Genomic DNA, 25,308 nt, shown 5'->3' with positions numbered 1-25,308 from the left:
CGTTTGATGGGCACAGTGGCTGCTTTTGCTGGGTGCAGTGGCTACGTTTGAAGGGTGCAGTGGCTACGTTTGAAGGGCGCAGTGGTTGCGTTTGACGGGCGCAGTGGTTGCGTTTGATGGGTGCAGTGAGGCAGCGTATCTCATGGCAGAACAGTGTACAGTACCCCTCTCCAAGCTCCGCTGTATTTCCCCCTCCCACCAACTCTCCGGCTCTGGCCGCTCCCTCAAGTCCAGATTTTTTCTCGACCATGGACAAACATAAGATTCGCGCATGTGCGATTCGGGGCGTGTTAGTGGGGTGGAGTGAGCGGGGCTGTTGCTGACGTTTAAGCATCTCTCCGCCTCCGCCCGCTTGAGACCATAATTTTTGTTGACCGCGGCTAGCTCCCGCGCATGCGCAGTAAGGTCCAGCCGTCAGCTGTTTCAGTGACGGACCGCACCGGAAGTGACGCATGTTTTGAGGTGGCGGGAACGTGTTGAAGGTAAGTAATGAGAGTGTTGGTGTGAAGTTCTATAGAGCAGAGCGGCTCTTTGTATAATATATATACCGGTATGTCCTCCTTTCCTCAGATATGACTGAGAGCAGTGCTGCCCCCTGTGCCCGCCTGGAGCTCCACACTCTGTCCTCGGCCGCCCAGGAGCCCCTCCACCTCCTTCCCTGTGTGATCCAGAGACAGGGTCCGGCCAAAGTCACTGAGTACTTCACCCCGGCCATCAGAGAGGCCCATGGAGGTGAGTGAGCTGATTATAGATGGAGGGATAGAGGACTTACCCTGTAAGAGAAGAACTCCATCCAGTGCCCTGACTATAGGGGGCTACCTACCTCCACCACACAGGTAAGTGCCTGCCGTAAGGCCTCATGCACACTGAGTTTTGGTGTCTGCCTCCTAGGTGTCCATACATAAGAGGCAGAACCCCCACCGCATCTAAGAGCAGCAGCGTTTTATCAGCAAAGACGCTTGACGCATGTAAACGTGTCTAAACATACCTCAATGATTGGTGCGTTTAGTGCTCGAGCGTTAATTAATTTCAATGGCCAAAATAAATTATTCTGGCCAAAGAAATTAATGCCCAAGCGCTTGCCGTGCCTGAATGCATTTACCTGTGCCAAGAATTTTTATTTTTCTGCCAGAGGGAAAGCGGAGCTGGCAAACACTCTGTGTGTATGATGCCCTAATTCTTAGACCCCTTTCACACTGCGGCCGCGTTGGCACTAATGCACTGCTCATTTTAGTGGCACTTATCGTTGTTTAAGCAGTGCTTTTCGGCCACTAGTTGGACGCTTTTAACCCCACTCAAGGGGTTAAAAGTGCCCGTGTTGCGGCACTTTTTAGGCTGGCCATTCATTTCAAGGGCAGGATGTTTTGGTAGCGCTAAATACAGCGCTCCCAAAGAGGCTGCTTGCAGGACTTTTCCTAATGTCCTGCAAGCGCACCACCCCAGTTTTTATTTTGGAGGAAGAAAAGTCTTCCTCTTAAATTGTACCTATAGATAAGGCTTACCTATAGGTACTGAAGTTTAACTCTTTAAGGCATAAAGATAAAAAAAAAAAAAACCCTGTGTGCAGCTGAGCCCCAACTTGATCCAGTAAGAGAAGGAGAGCATCGGCTGTCCGGGACTCTCCCTCCTGATTGCCTAAGACACAGCAGCGGGTGCCATTGGCTCCTGCTGCTGTCAGTCAGTGAGCCAATGAGGAGAGAGGGTGGAGCTGGGCCAGGGCTCCCTGTCTGAATGGACACAGAGCAGTGGCTCAGGTTCCCCCATAGCAAGCTGCTTCCTTTGGCAGTCAGCAGGAGGGAGGGGCCAGAAGCATCAGCGAGGGACCAGAGGAGGAGGATCTGGGCTTCTCTGTGCAAAACCACATGTTTAACAACATGTTTATTATTAAACAACAAGAAAACTTTAAATCACTTTAAAGTAAAAAATATTTAGGCATTGATTTTGGCCCTCATTTCCCCTAATACTTACCTGAGCCCTCATGCAATCCAGTGCTGTGCATGTCTGCATCTCTTCTCTCCCCTCCCCTCACTTCTGGGTCTCACTGGCTGTGCAGGAACATCAGGAGTCTTTGGCTCCTGTTGCTGTCAATCAAATCCAGTGGCGGGGGGCAGGACCGCTGTCAATGTGACAGAGCAGCATGCTCAGGAGCAAGCATGCATAAGTGCCCCCATGGAAAGTGGCTTTCCGTGGGGGCACTGGACAGAAGAGGAACTGGCAGCGCCGGCAGGGGACCCAAGAAGAGGAGGTTCCCCGGCCACTCTGTGCACATGTTTTACATCCTTTATAACCACTTCTCTCCTTCATGTAAAAATCACAAATCACAACTCTTAACGCACGCGACAATACCTCACATGTGGGGTTTGAACAGCGTTTACATATGTGGGCGGGACTTGCATGCATGTTCGCTTCTGCCGGGGAAAGGGGCGTTTTTAAAAAATATATACCGTGTTTCCCCCGAAAATAAGACCTACCCCGAAAATAAGACCTAGTGTTATTTTCCAGGAGGGCTGCAATATAAGCCCTACCCCGAAAATAAGTCCTAGTTTAAAATGTTTGTAACATCCTATAATCCACTCTATTACAGTAGTATATAATGTTCGATGTGTGTGTTTCTGTAATATAATTGCGGGGAAGAGAGCTCCGGCGGGTCACAGAAGCGATATAATGAAGGTATTTGGCACAATTATATTACAGAAAAACACACATAGTACATTATATACTACTGTAATAGAGTGTATTATAGGATTTTACAAGCATTTTAACTCAGTTTACACTGGGTATTCCTGTCAGGCAGAGAGAGAGAGGGGGAGAGAAGACAGCACATTACATGGTAAGACCTACCCCGAAAATAAGCCCTACTGTGTCTTTTGTTGCCAAAATTAATATAAGACCCAGGCTTATTTTCGGGGAAACACGATTATATATATATATATATATATATATATATTTATTTACACTTTTTTTTTTTTTCCTATTACAAGGAATGTAAACATCCCTTGTAATAGGAATCACTGTGACGGGTCATAACGTTGCGCCCGGGCCTCCGACCGTCATAGAGATGACTGGTGACCATCTGGTCACCAGTCATCTCTATGCTTCCCAGCCAGCGCCGGTCGATTTCATTCTCCGGGCCCCCGATGGCACGGGAGAGCCCGGAGAAGCACCGGATGGCCTATAAGAACGATCAAGCGGAACTGCCGCTTTGATCATTCTTATTGTGCAGAGAATTGCCGGCAGAAGACGGTGATATCTGAATGATGCCTGTAGCTGCAAGCATCGTTCAGATATCCCTGCACAAAGTCGAGGACGTCATATGACGTCCTGGGGGGGGCAAGTGGTTTAAAGGAGAAGTTCATAATAAGTGCAACTTATTTTTATTTTTATTTTTTTTGCAGGCGAAAAAGTGCACTTTTTTTTTTTTTTAACCACTTAAGCCCCGGACCAATACGCTGTCTAAAGAGGTGTTTTTACAATTTGTCACTGCGCTGCTTTAACTGGTAATTGCGCGGTCATGCAATGTTGTACGAAACAAAATTTGCGTCCTTTTCTTCCCACAATAGAGCTTTCTTTTGATGGTATTTGATTGCCTCAGCGATTTTTATTTTTTTGCGATATAAACGAAAAGACCGAAAATTTTGAAAAAAAAAATGATTTTTCTTATAACAAAAAGTAAAAAATATCGAATAAACTAAATTTTACTCAAACATTTAGGCCAAAATGGTATTCAGCCACATGTCTTTAGTAAAAAAAAATCGCAATAAGCGTATATTTATTGGTTTTCGCAAAAATTATAGCGTCTACAAACTAGGGTACATTTTCTGAAATTTACACAGCTTTTATTTTATGACTGCCTATCTCATTTCTTGAGGTGCTAAAATGGCAGGGCAGTACAAAACCCCCCCAAATGACCCCATTTTGGAAAGAAGACACCCCAAGCTATTTGCTGAGAGGCATGTTGAGTCCATGGAATATTTAATTTTATGGCCCCAAGTGATTGAATAATGACCAAAAAAAAAAAAAATATAATTTTTTACAAAACGTTGTCACTAAATGATATATTTCTCACACATGCCATGGGCATATGTGGAATTACACCTCAAAATACATTCTGCTGCTTCTCCTGAGTACGGGGATACCACATGTGTGGGACTTTTTGGGAGCCTAGCCGCGTACGGGGCCCCCGAAAACCAAGCACTGCCTTCAAGATTTGTGTGAGTGAAATCAAAAATTTATGTCCTTAGAATCTTGAAGTGGTGATTGGTTTTTGGGGTCCCGTACGCGGCTAGCTCCCAAAAAGTCCCACACATGTGGTATCCCCGTACTCAGAGAAGCAGCAGAATGTATTTTGGGCTGCAATTCCACATATAACTGTGGCATGTGTGAGAAATATATCATTTAGTGACAATGTTTTGTACATTTATTTATTTTTTTTTGGTCATTATTCATCACTTGAGGCAAAAAAAAATAATATTCCATGGACTCAACATGACTCTCAGCAAATAGCTTGGGGTGTCTTCTTTCCAAAATGGGGGTCATTTGGGGGGGTTTTGTGCTATTTTGGCATTTTATGGCCTTCGAAACTGTGATATGTAGTGGGGAGTGAAATCAAAAATTTGCGCCCTTAGAAATGCTGAAGGCGGTGCTTGATTTTCGGGGTCCCGTACGCGGCTAGGCTCCCAAAAAGACCCAAACATGTGGTATCCCCGTACTCAGGAGAAGCAGAAGAATGTATTTTGGGGTGCAATTCCACATATGCCCATGGCATGTTTGAGCAATATATCATTTAGTGACAACTTTGCGTAAAAAAAAATATATATATTTATTTTTCCCGCAACTTGGGTCAAAATATAAAATATTCCATGGACTTGAGATGCCTCTCGGCAAATAGCTTGGGGTGTCTACTTTCCAAAATGGGGTCATTTGGGGGGGTTTTGAATTGTCCTGGCATTTTATGCACAACATTTAGAAGCTATGTCACACATCACCCACTCTTCTAACCACTTGAAGAAAAAGCCCTTTCTGACACTGTTTGTTTACCATTAAAAACATATTATTTTTTTGCAAGAAAGTTAAGTTAAACCCCCAAACATTATATATTTTTTTAAAGCAAAGGCCCTACAGATTAAAATTTTGGGTGTTGCAAATTGTTTTTCCACACAGTATTTGCGCAGGCGTTTTTCAAACGCATTTTTTGGGGAAAAAATACTTTTTTTTTATTTTACAGCACTAAAACACACTATATTGCCCAAATTATTGATGAAATAAAAATGATGATCTTAGGCCGAGTACAATGGATACCAAACACGACATACTTTAAAATTGCGCACAAACGCGCAGTGGCGACAAACTACATACATTTTTTAAAAGCCTTTACAGGTTACCACATTAGATTACAGAGTAGGTCTACTGCTAAAATGACTGCCCTCGTCTGCCCTTCGCGGTGATACCTCACATGCATGGTGCAATTGCTGTTTACATATGACTCCAGACCGACGCTTGCGTTCGCCTTTGCGCAAGAGCAGGTGGGGACAGGGATGCTTTTTTTTTTTTTTTTTTTTTTTTTTTTTTTTTTATAAATGGGGGTCTATTAGACCCTAGATCTTTCCTCTGCCCTCAAAGCATCTGACCACACCAAGATCGGTGTGATAAAATGCTTTCCATATTCCCAATGGCGCTGTTTATATCCGGGGGGGGGGGGGGGGGGACATTCCCTCCCACTGAATGTAAAAGCAGTCTAGAGGCTAATTAGCCGCTAGGACTGCTTTTACATGAAGCCGACCGCTGGCTGAAAAGAATGATACCAAGATGATGCCTAAACCCGCAGGCATCATTCTGGTATAACCATTCAAAGTCCAGCAACATACCATACGTTGATGGTTCTTGTTGGACATGTATTGTAATCTTTTTTTTTTTTTTTTTCATGCAGTCTGTTGGCTGAACGAAAAAAAGATTGATTGGTGGGTATGCCCACCATTAGAATACCTCCCTTCATCCACCCACTTCTAATGATGGGCATACATGCACCATTTATATATGCCAAAGCATGGGGGCATCGTCCCGCAAAAAAAGTTATGCCGCGTACACGGTCGGACTTTTCTATGCCGCGTACACATGGTCAGACTTTTCCACAGGAAAGCCTCCGTAGGAATGTCAACCGTATGTACGCGGCATTAGGAGCAAAATCGCTCCTCCGCCCCTAATGCCCCCATTCTTCGGCATATATGCTCTTTTTTTAACTGTGGGTGGTGAAATCACCTTCTACAAGCATTGGAGTCGCGGCTTTATATATCGTGGGAGCAAACGCTGTTGCTGTCACGCTAAATAAATCCGCGCTGCAACTGAATGGCGTACCTGCTAAGCAAATGATGGTTAACATTAAAACAAAGTAACATTCCAGTATAACAGTAAGATCATACCATACCTGCAAAGCAAATACCTATAAAAAAAAACATAGTAAAAAATAAAACATTTTTTAACGCAACCTGTGCCTAAAATATATATATATATATATATATATATATATCTATATCTATATATATCTATATATATATATATATATATATATATATCTATCTCGAAGCATGGGGGCATCCTCCCGCAAAAAAGTTATGCCGGGTACACACGGTCGGACTTTTCTATGCCGTGTACACATGGTCAGACTTTTCCACGGGAAAGCCTCCGTAGGAATGTCAACCGTATGTACGCGGCATTAGGAGCAAAATCGCTCCGCTGCCCCCATGCTTCGGCATATATGCTCTTTTTTTTTAACTGTGGTGGTGAAATCACCTCCTACAGCACTGGAGTCGCGGCTTTATATATCGTGGGAGCAAACGCTGTTGCTGTCAAGATAAATAAGTCCGCGCAACAGCTGAATGGCGTACCTGAAAACAGTGAAGTAAATTACATACCTGAAAAGCAAGCATGAAAAAACATAACAATAAAACTTTGCAGAATAGAATACAGTAAAAAAGAGAAGAACAATAGAGAGGGAGAGAACAATAAAACGACAACTATTTTTTTTTTTTTTTTGTTTGTTTTTTAACACTTTTTTTTTTGTAACGAACTGTTCAACTTTTCGGTTCCAGGTTTGGGTCTCTCAAAATGCGATGGCATCTTGGGAGACCCTCTGTAAGTGTACTTAGCCTGTGTAATGTTTTACCCTACACTAAAAATTAACGTGTGTGTGGAAGCGTTCAAAACATTCCCCAATACAAAGACCAGGATTGCCAGGACAGCGGGGACAAAAATAACGGGTGTCACGCCTAAATCCGCGCTTGCTACAGACACGACATCTTCTTTGGGGGGCTCGTTGGGTAGGGGTACTCTCGAGGGCATACGAAAAATGCCTCTCATGCAGTCGGCTTACTGCATTTGGTTGGGGATGGTGAGGTACAGTACCGCCTGGATACAGGAGTTCTGTGATGATGATCTCCCTCTGGAATTGAAGGAAGGATCCATCCTGTCCTGAAGCTCTGTATAAGACATGAGCATTCAGTAGAGCCAATTGAAATAAATGTAGAGACACTTTTTTGTACCAGCGTCTCGTCTTGCGGGCAATATGATACGGCGCCATCAACTGCTCGTTGAGGTCCACCCCTCCCATATTTTGGTTATATTCGTGGACACAGAGGGGTTTCTCCACAACACCAGTCGCCGTACGAATTTGTACTGTCGTGTCTGCGTGAAGGGTGGTAAGAACGAAAACATTCCTATTGTCCCGCCACTTCACAGCGAGCAAATTTTTACATCTGAAGCAGGCTCTCGCCCCCAGGCTAAGACGGGCATCTACAAGCCTCTGGGGGAAGCCCCGGCGATTAGGTCGCACGGTGCCACATGCTCCAATCTGATGATCAAACAAGTGACTAAAAAGTGGCACGCTGCTGTAAAAATTGTCCACGTATAAGTGGTACCCCTTTCCGAATAAGGGTGACACCAAGTCCCACACGATCTTGCCAGCGCTCCCCATGTAATCTGGGCATCCTTCCGGCTCTACCTCACTATCTTTGCCCTCGTAAACCCTAAAGCTCCATGTGTAGCCTGTGGCCCTGTCACAGTGCTTATAGAGCTTGACCCCGTATCTGGCACGCTTGCTGGGAATGTACTGTTTGAAAGACAAGCGGCCAGCAAATTTAACCAGGGATTCATCAACGCATACAACCTGCTGGGGATTAAACAAGGCTGCAAAACATTCGTTGAAATGGTTTACGAGGGGCCGAATTTTGTAGAGCCGGTCAAATTCAGGGTCTCCACGTGGACGACAAAGTGCATTGTCACTGAAATGCAGGAACCGCAGGATCGCCTCGTATTGTTTCCTGGCCATGCAAGCAGAGAACAAGGGCATATGGTCGATGGGATGTCTGGACCAATACATCCGCAACTCCGGAAATGTGTGTATGCCCATGTTGAGGGTAAGGCCCAGAAAGGTCTTAAATTCGGAAACCTCAAGAGGTTTCCATTCTTTGGCAAGGAGAGACTGGGGGTTAGCGGCGATGTAGGTACCAGCATATAAATTACTCTGGTCCACAATAGATCTATAGAGCTCTTCCGTGAAATACAGCGAATAAAAATCAAGTGGCATAAAATTCGCTGTATCCACCTGAATACCGGGTTGGCCAGTGAATGGGGGAAGTACGGGTTCTGCAGAAGTGGTGGGGACCAAATCAGGATAGGTGAATTCTGCAGGAAGGGCACTATGGGCACGACGGGCCTGTCTGTCTTCTTCTTGGTGGCAGCGGGACACTACTTGTGCTTGCCACCTCGCCAGCTTGAACTGCACTTATGGGACTCGCCACGTCACCACGTCTTACTGCAGTGCTGGATGAACGACCAGGGTGTACTAGGCCGCTGGTTCTTGCCAATCCACCAGAAGGAATAGCGGCGCTAGTACTGGCTCTCTGCTCCATACAAGGGTCCTGCGGTTCTTGCTGCTCAACAACATCAGAACGGGGTCGGGTACGCCTGGCCTTAGCAGGGACCACCACTCCATCGTCCGAACTATCTGACATGGAGCCGCTGTCGTAAATAGGATCGTATTCTGAGCCAGATTCTGTCAGATGCGTGACCTCCTCTTCTTCACTATCTGACATGCTCAAGATCCTGACGGCCTCTTCACCAGTGTACATTCGCTTTGTCATTTTGGACTCTAAATTTAGTCGTACACTGGTGATGATTCACAGGTAAAAAAGCACCTGACTATAGAAAGGAAAATGTAGAAAATGTTTCGAAAAAAACTGTTAGCGATCGCAGGGATTAGGCCTGTCTCTGCGAACGCTGCAGTTATGTGTCTTGTGTTTTTGAAGTGACAGTGATCGATCGATACTGCACTTGGGTGGGTTGGGCTGGGCAGAGGGGGAAAACGCAGGTGCTAGCGGGTATCTGGGCTGATTCCGTTAACAATGCGTTTTTGGGTACCCTAAACTGCTGGGTACGCTAGTATAGATCTGATCAGATCAGGTATCGATCTGTTCAGGTACTATACCACTAAGGGGGGGGTGTATGCTTTGCGAGTGGGTGTAAGCGGTACTGGCACTAACCTAACGCTACCTGGGGCGACGCAGACCCTGACTGACGCTAAAATTTAATTTATATCACCCGCCGGGCTATCAGGGGGTTAAACCTTTATTGGGTTATATACGGTGGGTGCCCTGATGCTATAAACAGCAAACTAACTAACCAGCGTCAACCGTAACACTTATACGGTGATCACTGGTAAGGGTTAACTAGGGGGCAATCAGGGGTTAAAAACGTTATTTATGGGGGTACCTAACGCTATAGAACCTGGCGGCGAACCTCAAAAAAAACTAACTGCCTAGCGGCAACAGTGACACTAATACAGCGATCAGAAAATCGATCGCTTAGTGACACTGGCAATAGGGGGTGAAAGGGTTAACTAGGGCGGTGATCAAGGGGTTAAACCTTTATTAGGGGGGGGGTAGGGGGCTACCCTGGACCTAAAGGGGGCTAAAACTAACTGCCCTAATACTTTTTTCTGTAACACTGACACTAAATGCAGAAATCAGAAAATAAATGATCCCTGCATTCAGTGACACTGTTACAGGAGACTGGGGGGGGGGGGGGGCGATCGGCGGTGACTGGAGGGGTTAAATGTGCCTAATGTGCTGGTGTCAGTGTAGTGTTTAGGTACCACTTACTTGTGTGATGTCTTCTCTCCTCAGCGGTGGTCGATATGACCACCACGAGGAGAGATCACACACTTCCCTCTTCCTGTGTTTACACTAAACACAGGAAGAGGAGGGGGGCGCGCTGGCATTGGCTGAGAGCGATCGCAGAGGGGGAGCTGAACACGGACAGCCACCCCCTCATCTCGGATCGCTTCTGCAGCGTACCGACCCGCGCCATGTACCGGGGGGGGCTCCCGATCGGACCCACGTCGAGCAGAGGACGTACAGGTACGTGATTGTGCCTGTCCGTGCCATTCTGCCGACGTAAATGTACAGGAGCGGGTCGGCAAGTGGTTAAGCGTGTAAAGCATTGAGTCAGCAATCAGCCAGTTTATCTATTTTTCCGTATGGGTAAGCAGATACAATCACAATCTGACAGGAAGCATGAATGAACTGCCACAACGCTCCACAGTGCTGTGGTAGTTCATTTGAAAACTACAAGCAGACCGCTGCAAAGGCTGCCGCGCCTTGTATTTTTCCATGCACAGATCCCTGTCAATCAGTGACATGGCTGGGGTGCGGAGGCCCGCTCGGCCACATATAATTTATTTATATATTTTAATTTGTGACAGCTAGTGGGAAGGGAGAAGAACACCGCTATCGGTCAGTGGGGATCGGGGAGGTGCGGGGGCTGGTCTGTTCGTAGTATGTTACCCCTGAATATGGGTGTAACCCAGGGCTCTACAAAATCCGGTCGCATTTGCGACAAGAAATTGTGACCTGGTGCCCACGGGTAATTGAGGCCACGGCTTTGCGGCCTCAATTACCGGCCGTCGCGGGCCCGCCGCGATCGGGAGGTGGGGGCGCACGGAGGCACAGGATCCTGTGCCTCCGTGCGCCCCCACGACGGCCGGTAATTGAGGCCGCGGCTTTGCTGCCTTGTGAAGGCCCAAGCTTCCTTCTGTGACCTGGCGCCATTTGGTGGTGGCCTTTGGCATTACAAGTAAAACAGCAGTTCTAATGTGTGTGTTTTTTTCACTGCCATCTCCTTCCCCCTAATTGGAACCCCCAAACGTTATATATATGTTTTATTCTAAAACCCTAGAGAATAAAATGGCGATAGTTGCAATACTTTCTGTCACACCGTATTTGCGCAGCGGTCTTACAAGCGCACTTTTTTGGGAAAAAAATACATTTTTTTTAATTAAAAAATAAGACCACAGTAAAGTTGGCCCAATTTTTTTTATATTGTGAAAGATAATGTTACGCCGAGTAAATTGATACCCAACATGTCACGCTTCAAAATTGCGTCCGCTCGTGGAATGGCGACAAACTTTTACCCTTTAAAATCTCCATAGGTGACATTTAAAAAATTCTACAGGTTGCATGTTTTGAGTTAGAGGAGGTCTAGGGCTAGAATTATTGCTCTCGCTCTAACGATCGTGGCCGTGTAATATATAATTTACCCTTTTCTTTATACAACTAATGTTGATGATCAGCACCCTACTGAGACTGCAGTAGTGCGGTGGGCAATCTGAAACTGACTCGGGAATTGGTTGGGGGGGGGGGGGTTAAGTATCCCTGTATTGTATGTGCTGAAATACTGTTTCGGGTGGAGGAGGGGGGCTTGAGCAGGGGTGTAAGGCCCGGCCATACATGATACAAATTTCTTTCCTGCAGCTGTGGGTTGCAGGAAAGAAGTTTGCATGATTTCCCCATAAACACAGACAGTGCTATTAAGGGAACCTCACCTGCCAGGCCATTGTCTGCTACCGGTGGGAGACAGTGATTATTGCTAGCGATAAGGGAAACCGGCAGGCTGGTTGTACCCAACTTGAGTGATCAACAGTCAGATTTGACCTGTGTATGGCCGGCCTAAGTTAAGTGATAGAGCCTCTTCAGCTCTCCTCTAGACGTAACAAGCATTTTTAACCTTTGCATTGTAGGGTGGATTTTCTTAAATTTTTTCTAGAGTTGTGCTTTAACTCCTAGGCATAGTGGATACATTAGTTATTCCTACGTATAATATAAAATCAATTAATAATGCCATAGCAAGTACAGAAAATCCACCCATACTGCCAGTTTCAGGTACAGTAAAGGGCACACAAACAGATAGCTGTACAGCGTAACAAAGTCACAGATTTTTCTCAAAGCCGCCTTTATGACAGCATGCAGACCAAAACGTGTACATGTGTATAGGTACAGATGTAAACCTCTGGATTAAGAACATCTTAATCCAGGGGTGCATATTATCAGATCTGCATTTACCAGGGTACAGCCACATCCTTTAACCACTTCCCGACGGCCGTACGGCTGCAGGGTGGTTCTACTTCTCTGGGGCGCCGTCAATTGACGTCCGCCCCTTTGCTCGTTCCCCGCGCGCGCTCCCGAGCGCGCATTGGGGAACTGCTGTGCTGGCCGTGTCCCTTGGACACAGATCGCCGTGAACGGCCAATCGGAGTGGCTGTTTGCTAGGCGATCTGTGCGGCCAATGAGAGATGATCTCATATGTAAACATGAGATCACCTCTCATTGCCGGCTCTCACAGACAGCGTGATGTCAGGGAGAGAGGAGACCGATCTGTGTCTCTTGTACATAGAGACACAGATCGGTCGTCACCCCCCTTCCCCCACAGAACACTAATTGGGGTACACATTTAACCCCTTCCTCACCCCCTAGTGTTAACCCCTTCCCTGCCAGTCACATTTATACAGTAATTGGTGCATATTTATAGCACTGATCGCAGTAAAAATGTGAATGGTGCCAAAAGTGTCCGATGTGTCCGCCATAATGTCGCAATAAAAATCGCAGATCGCCGCCATTACTAGTAAAAAAAAATAATAATAAAAAAATAATTCTGTCCCTTATTTTGTAGGCGCTATAACTTTTGCGCAAACCAGTCGCTTATTGCGATTTTAGTAAAAAAAAAAAAAAAATATGTAGAATACATATTGGCCTAGACTGAGGATAAAAAATTTTTTTTAAAAAAAATTGAGCCATTTATTACAGCAACAAGTAAACCTTTTTTTTTTCAAAATTGTTGCTCTATTTTTGTTTATAGCGCAAAAAATAAAAACCGCAGAGGTGATCAAATACCACCAAAAGAAATCTCTATTTGTGGGAAAAAAAGGACGTCTATTTTGTTTGGGAGCCACGTCGCACGACCGCGCAATTGTCAGTTAAAGCGACGCAGTGCCGAATCGCAAAAAGTCCTCTGGGCAGGAAGGGGGTTTAAGTGCCCAGTAAGGAAGTGGTTAAAGGGGTTGTAAAGGGAAAAAAATGTTTTTCCCTAAATAGCTTCCTTTACCTTAGTGCAGTCTTCCTTCACTTACCTCATCCTTCCATTTTGCTTTTAAATGTCCTTATTTCTTCTGAGAAATCCTCACTTCCTGTTCTTCTGTCTGTAACTCACCACAATAATGCAAGACTTTCTCCCTGGTGTGGAGAAAGCCTCTTGAGGGGGCGAGCAGGCAAGTCAGGACGCTCTCTACTTTGCAGATAGAGAAAGGAGCTGTGTTTGAGTGGGCGTCCTGACACTCCTGCTCGCCCCCTCAAGAGGCGTTCTCCACACCTGGAAGGAAGCCTCGTATTATGGTGGTGAGTTACAGACAGAAGAACAGGAAGTGAGAATTTCTCAGAAGAAATAAGGACATTTAAAAGCAAAATGGAAGGATGAGGTAAGTGAAGGAGGACTGCACTACGGTAAAGGAAGCTATTTAGGGGGAAAACATGTTTTCCTTTACAACCCCTTTAATTGCCTTGTACAGGTGATTGTAAGCATCGTTTGAGCTTGGTAATTGGTTCATAAGGAATTAAGGTGTCACTTTCCTTTACAGATCAGTAAAGCATGCAGATTGCAACAAGTATATTGTTGTCATTCCTTCTATAGTGGCTTTGTACAAACTACAGTAAGATCAGTTCACATTTAAAGGAGACGTTCACCTTCACAAAAAAATAATAAATGCACATTATATTTGCAGGTAAAAAAAATGCGTTTTGTCGGAACCTGTAAAGTAGTGGTTCTCAACCTTTCTAGTGCCGTGACCCCTTGATAGTTGTGGGGACCCCCTAACATTAAAATTATTTTCGTAGCGTGGGTTGTTGGCATCCAAGGCAGGACAAGTAATTTTTCAACCCTAACCCGCAGACATTTAGCGCTCCCTGAGTCCCTTCCACTCGTACCACTTTCTTTTTGTCCTCTTTTCTTTATCTTTTATCTCTCTCTATCCTAATTTTGTTTCTGTTTTTTACCCCATCCCTCTCTAGCTGTCTGTCTTGTTCTTTCTCTCCCTTTTTTCTCCATTCCTCCCCCTCTTTTCCTCTTCCATCCATGTATTCTCTATTTGTATTCCTTCTCTTACTCCTTGGTGGGTAGAATGGGATGAGTAGCAGTGCTGGGGGGAGTTCAGAAAACTTGGGTGCACTTGATCAAGGTCATCTGCTGATCTGAGAACTGTAGTTGGGACTTTTAATGGCAACTCTAATCACAGGTAGTGTTACTTACTGTGTCTCTGACTTTGAGGTGTCTTGCAGCAGTGACACCTATGCTGAAATCGGGAGATGGGGTCTCCTCCAGCCCCTCCCACTTCACATTTCTCACCAGTCAGCTGGCCTCTAGTCTCTGCCCCCCAGCTATGCCATGAACTGAATGGGAGGCTGAGTGGGCAGCCACAGGCTCCGGGTACAGCCCTGGTGGGTGGCCGCAAAAAGGCTGGGAGAGTGGTGCAGGCTTTAGGAACAGCCCAGGATTCGGTCACCCCTGGCAAATGATCAGTCTAACCACTGCTGTAAAGCATTGCACCCACGATCAACAGATTGTGGCTGTTATGCCAGCTCCTGCAGGCTGTCTGTGTAGCTGTTTGCCCTTACCGCCGATACAGTCAAGCGGTTACTGAATAACAGGAAGCTCAATGAACTACGTAGTGCGCTCATTAGCACCCTAGTAGTTCATTGAGAATTACAATCCATCAACAGAAAAGGCTAATGGTACTTGTAGTTCATTGATCTACAAGGATCTGTGGATGAATGAAGTGGCCATGTGTTCTTTTTGAATTGTGAATGCGAGTGCAGGGAGAAGATCCCGGGCCTGCTCTCATGTGAACATGTTACACTGTAAATATGGGTTACGGTGTATTCCGATACGCTTGTGTCACTCGGACACTGCGCTTCTCAAATCAGCAGGAGGGCTCTATGATTGGCCCTCCTGATCATATGACGGCTGTGTCCAATCACAGCGGTCATGTGATGTAAACCGAGTCGGTTGGTAGGCGATTGACTCTCCTCTCCTCACACATTAGTTGTCGGAGAGGAGAGCGGATCGCTACAGCCGACTGGTGATCAGTGTGTATGGCTTTTCATAGTGATCACCAGCCTAGTAACACACAGTGTAAAACACGTCCACACACAGTAAAAACACCTGTCCCCCCCACACATGTAACGGTAAAATCATATGTCCCAATAATTATCTGCACACATCTGATCATTTGTACATGATCATTTGCGTACATATGTCCGTTATCACACAAACCAATTATACACTCAATGGGTATAATTATACACTTAATACCAAAGACATGTAGCAGAATAAATTTTGGCTTAAATTTATGACAAAATTGGATTTCTTTTAAAATAGAAGAAAATATTATTATTTTTTTTTCAAACTTGCGCTCTTTTCGATTTGTATTGCAAGAAATAAAAAAACGGAGTCGTGAATAAATACGACCAAATGTAAACTCTATTTGTGGGAACTAAATGATCAAAATAAAATTTTGCTACAGTGTAGCATGACCACGCAATTGTCATTGAAATGCGAGAGCGCTGAAAATTGGCCTGGGAAGGAAGGGGGTGAAAGTGCTCAGTATTGATGTGGCTAATATTCAACGGCCATTCGCTGCACACGTGATCAGCTATGACACCAGCCATTGGGTAGCTTGGCAGTTGGCAATGCTGGGAATGTAACTGTTTTCTGAAACCGTTAAATCAACGGGTTTACTTCTGCTTTGACTGTCAGGGAAGACACTGAATCAAACAATTGTGGTGATCGTGCATGTGTATGGCTGTGCATGCTGGAAAACCAGCAGCCAATGGCTGAGAGTGCTGATCAGAGTGTTCTGAAGGGGGCTGTCCCCCTGTCAGAACACAACAGCTTAGCGGTGGAGATTGCTGTACTAACATTGAATTGTTAGTACAGTGACTCCAACCGGAGCTGTCTTTTCAAGAAACAAAAAAAAACTGAGTACTAGGCTTAATTTTTAGGTTGCTCAGTATTTCCAGATATATGGAAAGAACTGATTTGTTTTTGACTTTTTTTTTTTTTTTTACAGGTAAAGAGGTCTCATTCAGAGGCAGAGTGCTCCGAGGTCAGGAGGTTACGGTCCCTGAAGGTTATATGGGGATTGTCCTGAAGGAGGATAATAAACCTTTCTCTGAGGAAGAGGTAAAACTGCGTACCAATATATTGCCTTTTTTTTCTTCACACCTCTGGTTATACCCTTTCAATCCCCTCAAAAAATCTAAATGTAGGCCTGCAGTAAAATGTAATTTTACCACCACACAGCTCACTTATGTGGAATACAGTGAATATAGAAAAGAATCGCCCCCCCTTTAAAATCCCATTTTGTTGCTTTGCAGCCTGAAATAAAGACGCGCTGTTTTGGTTTTATCCAGCTGTATTTACTCAGCGCAAAGTATAACGTCTAAGTAAAGAGATAACGCCAGCATGTCGGAATAAAATACAGAATTGCAGAGTTGGAGAAAGGATCACCCTTCCTAAAAATGACGTATAAACTCAATTGGGTATAGCTAATCGCCTTCTCAATGGCACACAAAGCCATTTGACTTTTAACTGTGATCTGCTATGATCCTTTTGATTAGCTCTGCATGAAAATAGCTTTCCTGGAGCGTTTTAGTCCCTTGTAGTGCAACTGAAGCAAACCAACTATGGGTGGCAAGCAAAAAGAAAAATTTCTTGTTTTTTGCAAAGAAAATAAGCATCACCCAAGCACATAAACTCCAACCCCCCCCCCCCCCAAAAAAAAAATTGAGCAACCCCCCCCTCCACACATATACGGATGCCTGTACAAACGTAAACACACGTGTTGGGGGCACCTGCATGTGAAAGCGTTGATTGCGATACACATGTTGCATATAGCCGCGCACACTGGGGTGAGAGCAATAATTCTAGCTCAAGACCCCCTCTGTAACACTAAACTGATGACCTATAGGGGGCATTTAAAATGTTGCCTATAGAAGATATAGGGCACTGAAGTTTGTCGCCATTTTAAGGTTTGACATGTTTGGTATCTAATTACTCGTCTTTTATATTTTACCAAAAACGTAGTTTGCATTTGTTTGCCCTAAAATTCACTTTTAGTGTGTGCTGTTGTGTGTTTTCTATTTTCAACATTTTGCATTTCCCAGACCTTTGCGATAATATCAAGTGACAAAATATTGGCACTACTAATTTATTTTCTAGGGTGTCTGCTTTCAGAAAATCTATGTTTGGGGGTTTTATGTAATCTTCAGGCCTTTTTTGTTTAAAGTGTGCAAAAATGTCTCTGGCCAACTTGACGCCCCCTCTGCCCCCCCCCCCCCCCCCCGCCCCCGGTGGCTTTGTGTGTGAAAAGGCTATTACACCCCCCTCCCAAAAAAAAAAATATACAGGTACATTTACCCTGGTAGGCGCCCTGTCCAGCTGTTGTAACTAAATAATTAAGTGGTTAAATTGCTTTAAAAACACACATTAACCCTGTATTTTTTAAATAACGTAATTTTAAAAGAAAGTGGTGATGAAGAAGGAACCTCCTGTCAGGGTAGACATGTAGAGGCTCATTTCTGAATTGTTTTTAAAGTAGTTGATCCTTATTCCAGGTCAGTCATAAGGCAATGAAGCCAGGAACAGGCTGCATTGCCCTGAAACAAGCATGCAGCCATTGAAGCCAAATATGTCTGAACTCCCATACTGTTTCAGGTCCATATTTCAATAGGTAATTGTAACGGTCACCACCGTTTACGACCTTCCATCACATCCACGACAGCTTATCGACACTCCACAATCAGGCAAACGAACGAGACCCATAAGAATCCCCCCCAGAAACGAGACACACAGCTCTTGTTTGAGGTTCAAAAACAGGGAATGAATCTTTATTATCTGCACATGGTAACACATTCCTCTTCAAAATACATCCCTCCCACCCTTGGGAAACAGGGTGGGTTAAATTGTCCAATGACAATGGTGATACAGGTCAGGTGTGTTCAAACTTCTCCTTCAGCAAACAGTCCCAGCAGGGGGGGCTGCTGGAGTGATTCCCCCCCTTTCCTCACAGCAAGACACTTAAAACATCCCATAATAGGTATGCAGACTGACTACCAAGCTCCAATCCACATAGCCAACTTAATTACCACAATAGACAATGGAATGCAATCACACCCCACCCCTTTCATCACAGCAAGCTTACTAATATACATCAGCCAACACACAATATATATATATATACAATATCTGACCGCATTAAATGTGACTAGCACAGACCATAGTGGGGTTCTCATTCACCCTGTGCCCCTAAAGTGACTCCCGTTACATGGCCCCCTCCTTGTGGAACACTCCGGCAGACCCGGCTTGATCCTTTTCGGGTCAACTTGGGGATGTCCGGAACTAGGAGGCCGGGATAACCCATCAGCATTGCCATCTGGCTTACCAGGTCGGTAGCTGATGGTGAAGGTGAATAATGGAATTCAGTTCTGGAACAGTCACTTGCTTTGCTCTCTCAATGGCTCCCAAAACCTGTTGCTGATGCTCTTGGGACAGATACGGCACCACCTGCGCGCAAATCCCATTTAATCTTTTGACAATTTCAGCCTGTTTGTGCATTTCAATGTTCAAGCCACGGGACATCTCATAATACATGACGTAGTGTCGTTGCATCTCCGATTTCTCTCTGGCCAACTTGTCACATTCCCATTTTAGACTGTGATATTGTGCCGGATCTACAGTACATGTCGGGGAAGGTAGTCTTACCCGGGTCTCAGCAGCAAGCGAGTTGGTTCCAGCAACGCGGGTTGGGGCACAGGTAGTCACTGTGTGGGCTTCAGCGGGGCACATCGGGGCGTACGCAGAAACAAGGGGGGCCAAATCATTCCCCAGTAGTACATCTGCTGGCAAATCCTTCATCACCCCCACATTCACATGTCCCGAACCAACCCCCCAATCCAGGTGAACCCGGGCAACGGGTAGCCGGAAGACGGTGCCTCCCGCTACTCTTACGGCTACGGTGTCTCCGGTGTGCTGGCTCTCTGGGATGAGTTTCTTCTGTAGCAGGGTCATCGTGGCCCCAGAATCGCGTAATCCATTGGCTACCTTTCCATTGACCCAGACAGTCTGCCTGTGTTGCTGCCTGTTGTCCTGGTTAGCTGCTTGTATCGGATCTGCCTCATGCAGAACGCCCCAATGTTCTTCCTCCTCAACGCAGTGGGCCGCAGGCATGGGTGTGCGGGGGTTCCCCCTTTCTGGCTGTCTCCATGACTGTGACTGCCTGGGTGGATTCAATGGACAGTCTAGCTTTCTGTGTCCTAGCTGTTTACACCCAAAACACCTGATGGGCTGTGAGTAGTCCTGGGAGATGAACCTGGGCTTCTGAGGATAAGTGGCCGCTGGAGGTGGTGTTGTAGGACGGTCCGACTGGGGTTTGTAGGCAATAGCCAGCGGGGGTGCCGCTGATCGATAATCCACCCGAGCTGTGGTCTTGACCACAGAGTTGTCCAGTTTGCGGGCGTCTGTGTATTCGTCCGCCAGGCGAGCTGCTTCAGACAAGGAGAAAGGGTTTCTGTCCCGGACCCATTCTCTGACTTCACGGGACAGTTTGTCAAAGAAGTGCTCCAGCAGGAACACCTGCAGCACCTCTTCCCCGGATTCTGCTTGGCATCCATCGACCCAGTGGGATGCTGTGCGGTGTAGGCGGCATGCCCACTCGGTATATGAGTCTCCAGTCTGCTTGCTCGTCTCTCGGAACCGCCTCCGGTATGCCTCCGGTGTGACGGCATACCTGGCCAAAAGTGCTTCTTTTACCAGTCCATAGTTCATAATATCCTTGTCTGGGATGGCCCTGAACGCTTCACTGGCCCGGCCGGACAATTTCCCAGACAAAATGGTAACCCATTCCTCTGTGGGCACCCGGTGTAGGGCACATTGCCGTTCAAAATCAGCAAGATACCCATCAATCTCCCCTTCAGTTTCAATGAAATTCTTAAAAGCAGCATTATGTATCTTTCTTCTTTCAGTTGGTGCTGCTGTGAGTTCTGCTGCTGCAGAACGTCTTTGCCGTAGCCAATTTGCATCCACAGCAGCTATAACCCGGTCTATGATCTCCGGTGGAGGGTTAGGACCATAGTGTGCCAGTCTTAGTTTGACAGCCCGATCAAAGCTTGCCTCCTCCGGGGTCCTGTCTGTTACGCTGGGCCTTTCCGCTCCATCCATTTGGACCAGTTCTGTGATCACGTCCATCTTCTTATGGTTGCTGGCTGGTCTGCCACGGTTCTCCAGTAGTCCTTGTAGCTGTCCTTTAAGCGATGGAATTATCCCGCTGCTAGCCACCAATTGTAACGGTCACCACCGTTTACGACCTTCCATCACATCCACGACAGCTTATCGACACTCCACAATCAGGCAAACGAACGAGACCCATAAGAATCCCCCCCAGAAACGAGACACACAGCTCTTGTTTGAGGTTCAAAAACAGGGAATGAATCTTTATTATCTGCACATGGTAACACATTCCTCTTCAAAATACATCCCTCCCACCCTTGGGAAACAGGGTGGGTTAAATTGTCCAATGACAATGGTGATACAGGTCAGGTGTGTTCAAACTTCTCCTTCAGCAAACAGTCCCAGCAGGGGGGGCTGCTGGAGTGATTCCCCCCCTTTCCTCACAGCAAGACACTTAAAACATCCCATAATAGGTATGCAGACTGACTACCAAGCTCCAATCCACATAGCCAACTTAATTACCACAATAGACAATGGAATGCAATCACACCCCACCCCTTTCATCACAGCAAGCTTACTAATATACATCAGCCAACACACAATATATATATATACAATATCTGACCGCATTAAATGTGACTAGCACAGACCATAGTGGGGTTCTCATTCACCCTGTGCCCCTAAAGTGACTCCCGTTACAGTAATGAAGCTAGGATCAACATGACAGACCTAAAGCCTGCAGCTTTAAAATACAAATCATTGGCGACATCATTTTGTAATGACAGGTTCCCTTTAAGCATTTCCTTTTTTATTTATTTTTTCTTCTAAACTCTGCCAATGCTGGTCACAAACCATTGTCTGCTTGTGCAATGGCCTTTTATGTTTAGTCGTGTCTGACTCGTCGTGACCTCATGGACCATAGTGCACCAGGCTTTTCTCTCGTCCATTGCCTTTATAAAATCCTTTTTAACCTTTTTAGAAGGCCTGATTGGATATAAAGCTTGTCTAGATAGGGCATTACACTATGTAGTAGGTACATCTAAAGTAGAATAATTGTACAATCAGATTTGTGTGTGTGTGTGTGTGTGTGTGTGTGTGTCGCCAGCTTAACCACTTAAGCCCCGGACCAATATGCTGTCTAAAGACCCAAGGGGTTTTTACAGTTCGGGACTGCGTCGCTTTAACAGACAATTGCGCGGTCGTGCGACGTGGCTCCCAAACAAAATTGGCGTCCTTTTTTCCCCACAAATAGAGCTTTCTTTTGGTGGTATTTGATCACCTGCGGTTTTTATTTTTTGCGCTATAAACAAAAATAGAGCGACAATTTTGAAAAAAATGCAATATTTTTTACTTTTTGCTATAATAAATATCCCCCAAAAACATATAACATTTTTTTTCCCTCAGTTTAGGCCGATACGTATTCTTCTACCTATTTTTGGTGAAAAAAAATCGCAATAATCGTTTATCGGTTGGTTTGCGCAAAATTTATAGCGTTTACAAAATAGGGTAGGGTTTTATTGCTTTTTTTTTTTTTTTTTTTTTTTTTTTTTTTTTTTTTTTTCGTGACTGCGACATTATGGCGGACACTTCGGACAATTTTGACACATTTTTGGGACCATTGTCATTTTCACAGCAAAAAATGCATTTAAATTGCATTCTTTATTGTGGAAATGACAGTTGCAGTTTGGGAGTTAACCACAGGGGGCGCTGTAACATTTAGGGTTCACTTTGTGTGTGTTTACAACTGTAGGGGGGTGTGGCTGTAGGACTGACGTCATCAATCGAGTCTCCCTTATATAAGGGATCACTCGATCGATACGCCGCCACAGTGAAGCACGGGGAAGCCGTGTTTACATACGGCTCTCCCCGTTCTTCAGCTCCGGGGAGCGATCGTGACGGAGCGGCTATAAACAAATAGCCGCGCCGTCGTCCCGGATCGCTCCCTGAGGCTTACCGACCGCCGCATGTACGGGGGGGGGGGGGGGTCCCGATTGGACCCACGTCAAGCAGAGGATGTACAGGTACGTGCATGTGCCTGTCCGTGCCATTCTGCTGACGTATATTTACATGAGGCGGTCCTTGAGTGGTTAATATGAACATTCTGACACTCACGACTTGAATTTTAGATGAGCAGATTGTAAGAAATGAAGCCCATAGGGTTATAGTTCTACATCTGCTTTCATCCACCAGGATTTAGGATCCCTTTAATATTATTGTAACATTGCTTTTGTCCTTCTCTATTCCAGGATCGTTCACTGACAGTCAGAACCACTTTCCAGTCTTTTATACAATGGAACCTGGAAACGCCACCATCAGCAGACGATGTTCTAGTGAGGTCACTAGCATGGCCGAAAATTGCTGCTGCGGTAATGCATTCAGACCATAGTATTTAATTGCTCAGTCATCTAATATGTTTAGAAATTAGGATTTTTGTAATCTTCTGTGTTTACTTTACACAGGATCAGTAGTAACTCATAGAAAATGGGGGTTATTTCTGCCTACAGGGGGAATTGGATACTGGCAAACGAAAAAGCCTTTGGCCAGCCAGGTATAGCCCCCTCCTATTCTGTTAATGCCTCAGCTTGTAGAGAAGTAGGAGTATTATCGTTTATTCAAGGAACACCGGGTCAGTAGTATTTCATAGACGGTAGAAAGAAATATTTAAAAGTAGTCCAACTGAGGAGTGAGCAACACAAATAGGCCCACATTCCAAGAAAAATGCAGCTTAATGGGTTGCCTGAAGGACCTCATGTCCAAAGCTGGCATTAGACGATCCTTTGAACATCAACTCAGAAAAGTTTAGAGAGATTGTATGACCCGAGGAGCAGATTTGCAATTGCTTAGTGAGCTTTTTAGGCATCAGGCCTCAATTTTCTTGATTTGCAAGGCAGCGGAATGATTATGAAGGATAGCAGCTGCTTCTTTAGACATTTTTACAAATTGACGTTATGTCTATAGCAGAACCTGCTAGGAAAATAAAGATATGGAAGGAGCTTATAGACAGTTGTCATTACAGCTGCAGGAATGTCAGACAACAATCCAGGTGATCTGTGTTCCTCGGGGGGGGGGGGGGGGGGGGACAATGCTGGCCACCCTGGAACTGTTAGTGAATTGTGTGTTGGAGAGGGTGGAAACAGCAGGACTGCTCCCTTTGCATTTGGGATCTGACATGTTGCACAGCTAAACTGAGAAATCCTAGTTTAAAACTCCCAAGAACAACTTGGTTATCTACAAATCAACTGCTGAGGGCAGATGTGATTAGTGGACATAGGTGATTGGGTTATTGTAGGTAACAGCAGGGTCATAGGGGGACGGCGGCATGTGGTTGCCATATGTGTACCACACACCTATAGACCATCAATGCCTGCACAATACATAGGAAATATGTTGGCATGAAAACCTGCTTCATATATGGCTTGCAAAGTTGTGATTATACTGGCTATGTGCCTAGCTTAAAAGGAAACCTGTATATACCAAGGCCATCATTGCTGACACTCCCTTTTTGATAATGCAAATTGCCTGCAGTAGCTTCTGGGTCAAAAACATGAAACTGATATGCAGATCGGTGGTTTTCAATTTCCTTTTGCCTTTTTAATATCTCTGTGATCCATGTCAGTGACTTAAAAGGCAACCATGTAACTACAATTTGGTCTGCAATGGCTTTCTCTTACTACAGGTACTTTTTTTTTTTTTTGGCAGATTCCACTTACATTTCTGGTAGTCAAATGTTTTATAGTTGCTTACAGAGTCTAAGGCTGTCAAAGTCAGATTTTATTTTTTTTGTTTAGAACAAAAACTTAGAAAATGGTTTAGCAGATTTGTGATATATGAAGTGTAGCCTAAAGTTCTATAATGTCATTCTCCTCCTTCCTTTTCAGGTCCATACACCGGTTGATTAGAAGGTCACATTTCTGTCTATCAAGATGTATTGTTCCAGTAAATATTTTGCATATGTAAATATATCATGCATTTCATTGCTCATAAATGTTGGCAAATAGTATACTGCAGCTGTACTTGGGCACCGAAAGTGTGTGAAGTTGAATATTTTTTTTTAAATAAAAGAAAAGTGGTAAAACTGTCATGTATTTATGAGCACATTTGAAAGCCAGACAAAAGTAGTCGTGTATTTTTACTTCCAAGTAGTATGTGCATGTTTGTTTTTTTTATAATGAAACTGCTGTTACTGCACTTTTAGGATCAAGCTTGTGCCACATGGTCTCTTCTAGATGATCTTATGGGACTGATATTCATACAGTGCCTTGAAAAGGTATTCATACCCCTTGAATATTTAATCCACATTGTCATGTTACAACCCAAAAAAATATTTTATTAGCATTTCATGTGATGGACCAACCCAGGGGAGGGCTGGCAGCCTTAGGCCTGGGGGGCAAGTCCAGTCAAGTGGCCCCCTGCACATCACATAGCCCCCTGCACCTCTGGACCCCTTTACATCACATAGCCCCCTGCACCCCTTTACATTACACAGCACCCTGCACCTCTGGACCCCTTTACATCACATAGCCCCCTGCACCCCTTTACATTACACAGCACCCTGCACCTCTGGACCCCTTTACATCACATAGCCCCCTGCACCTCTGGACCCCTTTACATCACATAGCCCCCTGCACCTCTGGACCCCTTTACATCACATAGCCCCCTGCACCACTTTACATTACACAGCACCCTGCACCTCTGGACCTCTTTACA

General features: G+C 45.2%; 1 protein-coding gene across 1 annotated transcript; it reads left to right on the top strand.

Annotated features, from left to right (window-relative positions):
• Positions 1-374: 374 nt before the first annotated feature.
• Positions 375-24,680, top strand: RNASEH2C (ribonuclease H2 subunit C). The gene is made up of 5 exons (XM_040328891.1): positions 375-482; positions 571-732; positions 16,445-16,557; positions 22,848-22,967; positions 24,480-24,680. The coding sequence occupies exons 2-5, from the start codon at positions 573-575 to the stop codon at positions 24,498-24,500; spliced, it is 414 nt and encodes a 137-aa protein (XP_040184825.1). The 5' UTR covers positions 375-482; positions 571-572; the 3' UTR covers positions 24,501-24,680.
• Positions 24,681-25,308: the final 628 nt, after the last annotated feature.

The sequence above is a fragment of the Rana temporaria genome, chromosome 11 (genome assembly GCF_905171775.1).
Source record: "Rana temporaria chromosome 11, aRanTem1.1, whole genome shotgun sequence".
In the NCBI taxonomy this organism is placed as follows: domain Eukaryota; kingdom Metazoa; phylum Chordata; class Amphibia; order Anura; family Ranidae; genus Rana; species Rana temporaria.
The sequence above is the reverse complement of the archived record's forward strand: the minus strand, read 5'-3'. Positions and strand labels throughout refer to the sequence as shown.

What these genes read in the sequence shown, in the direction of transcription:
- RNASEH2C (XM_040328891.1), top strand. Translation starts at nt 573, where the DNA reads ATGACTGAGAGCAGTGCTGCCCCCTGTGCCCGCCTGGAGCTCCACACT. An exon ending in CATCAGAGAGGCCCATGGAG is followed by an intron (nt 733 to 16,444) that starts GTGAGTGAGCTG and finishes TTTTTTTTACAG; the next exon opens with GTAAAGAGGTCTCATTCAGA. An exon ending in GGCCGAAAATTGCTGCTGCG is followed by an intron (nt 22,968 to 24,479) that starts GTAATGCATTCA and finishes CTTCCTTTTCAG; the next exon opens with GTCCATACACCGGTTGATTA.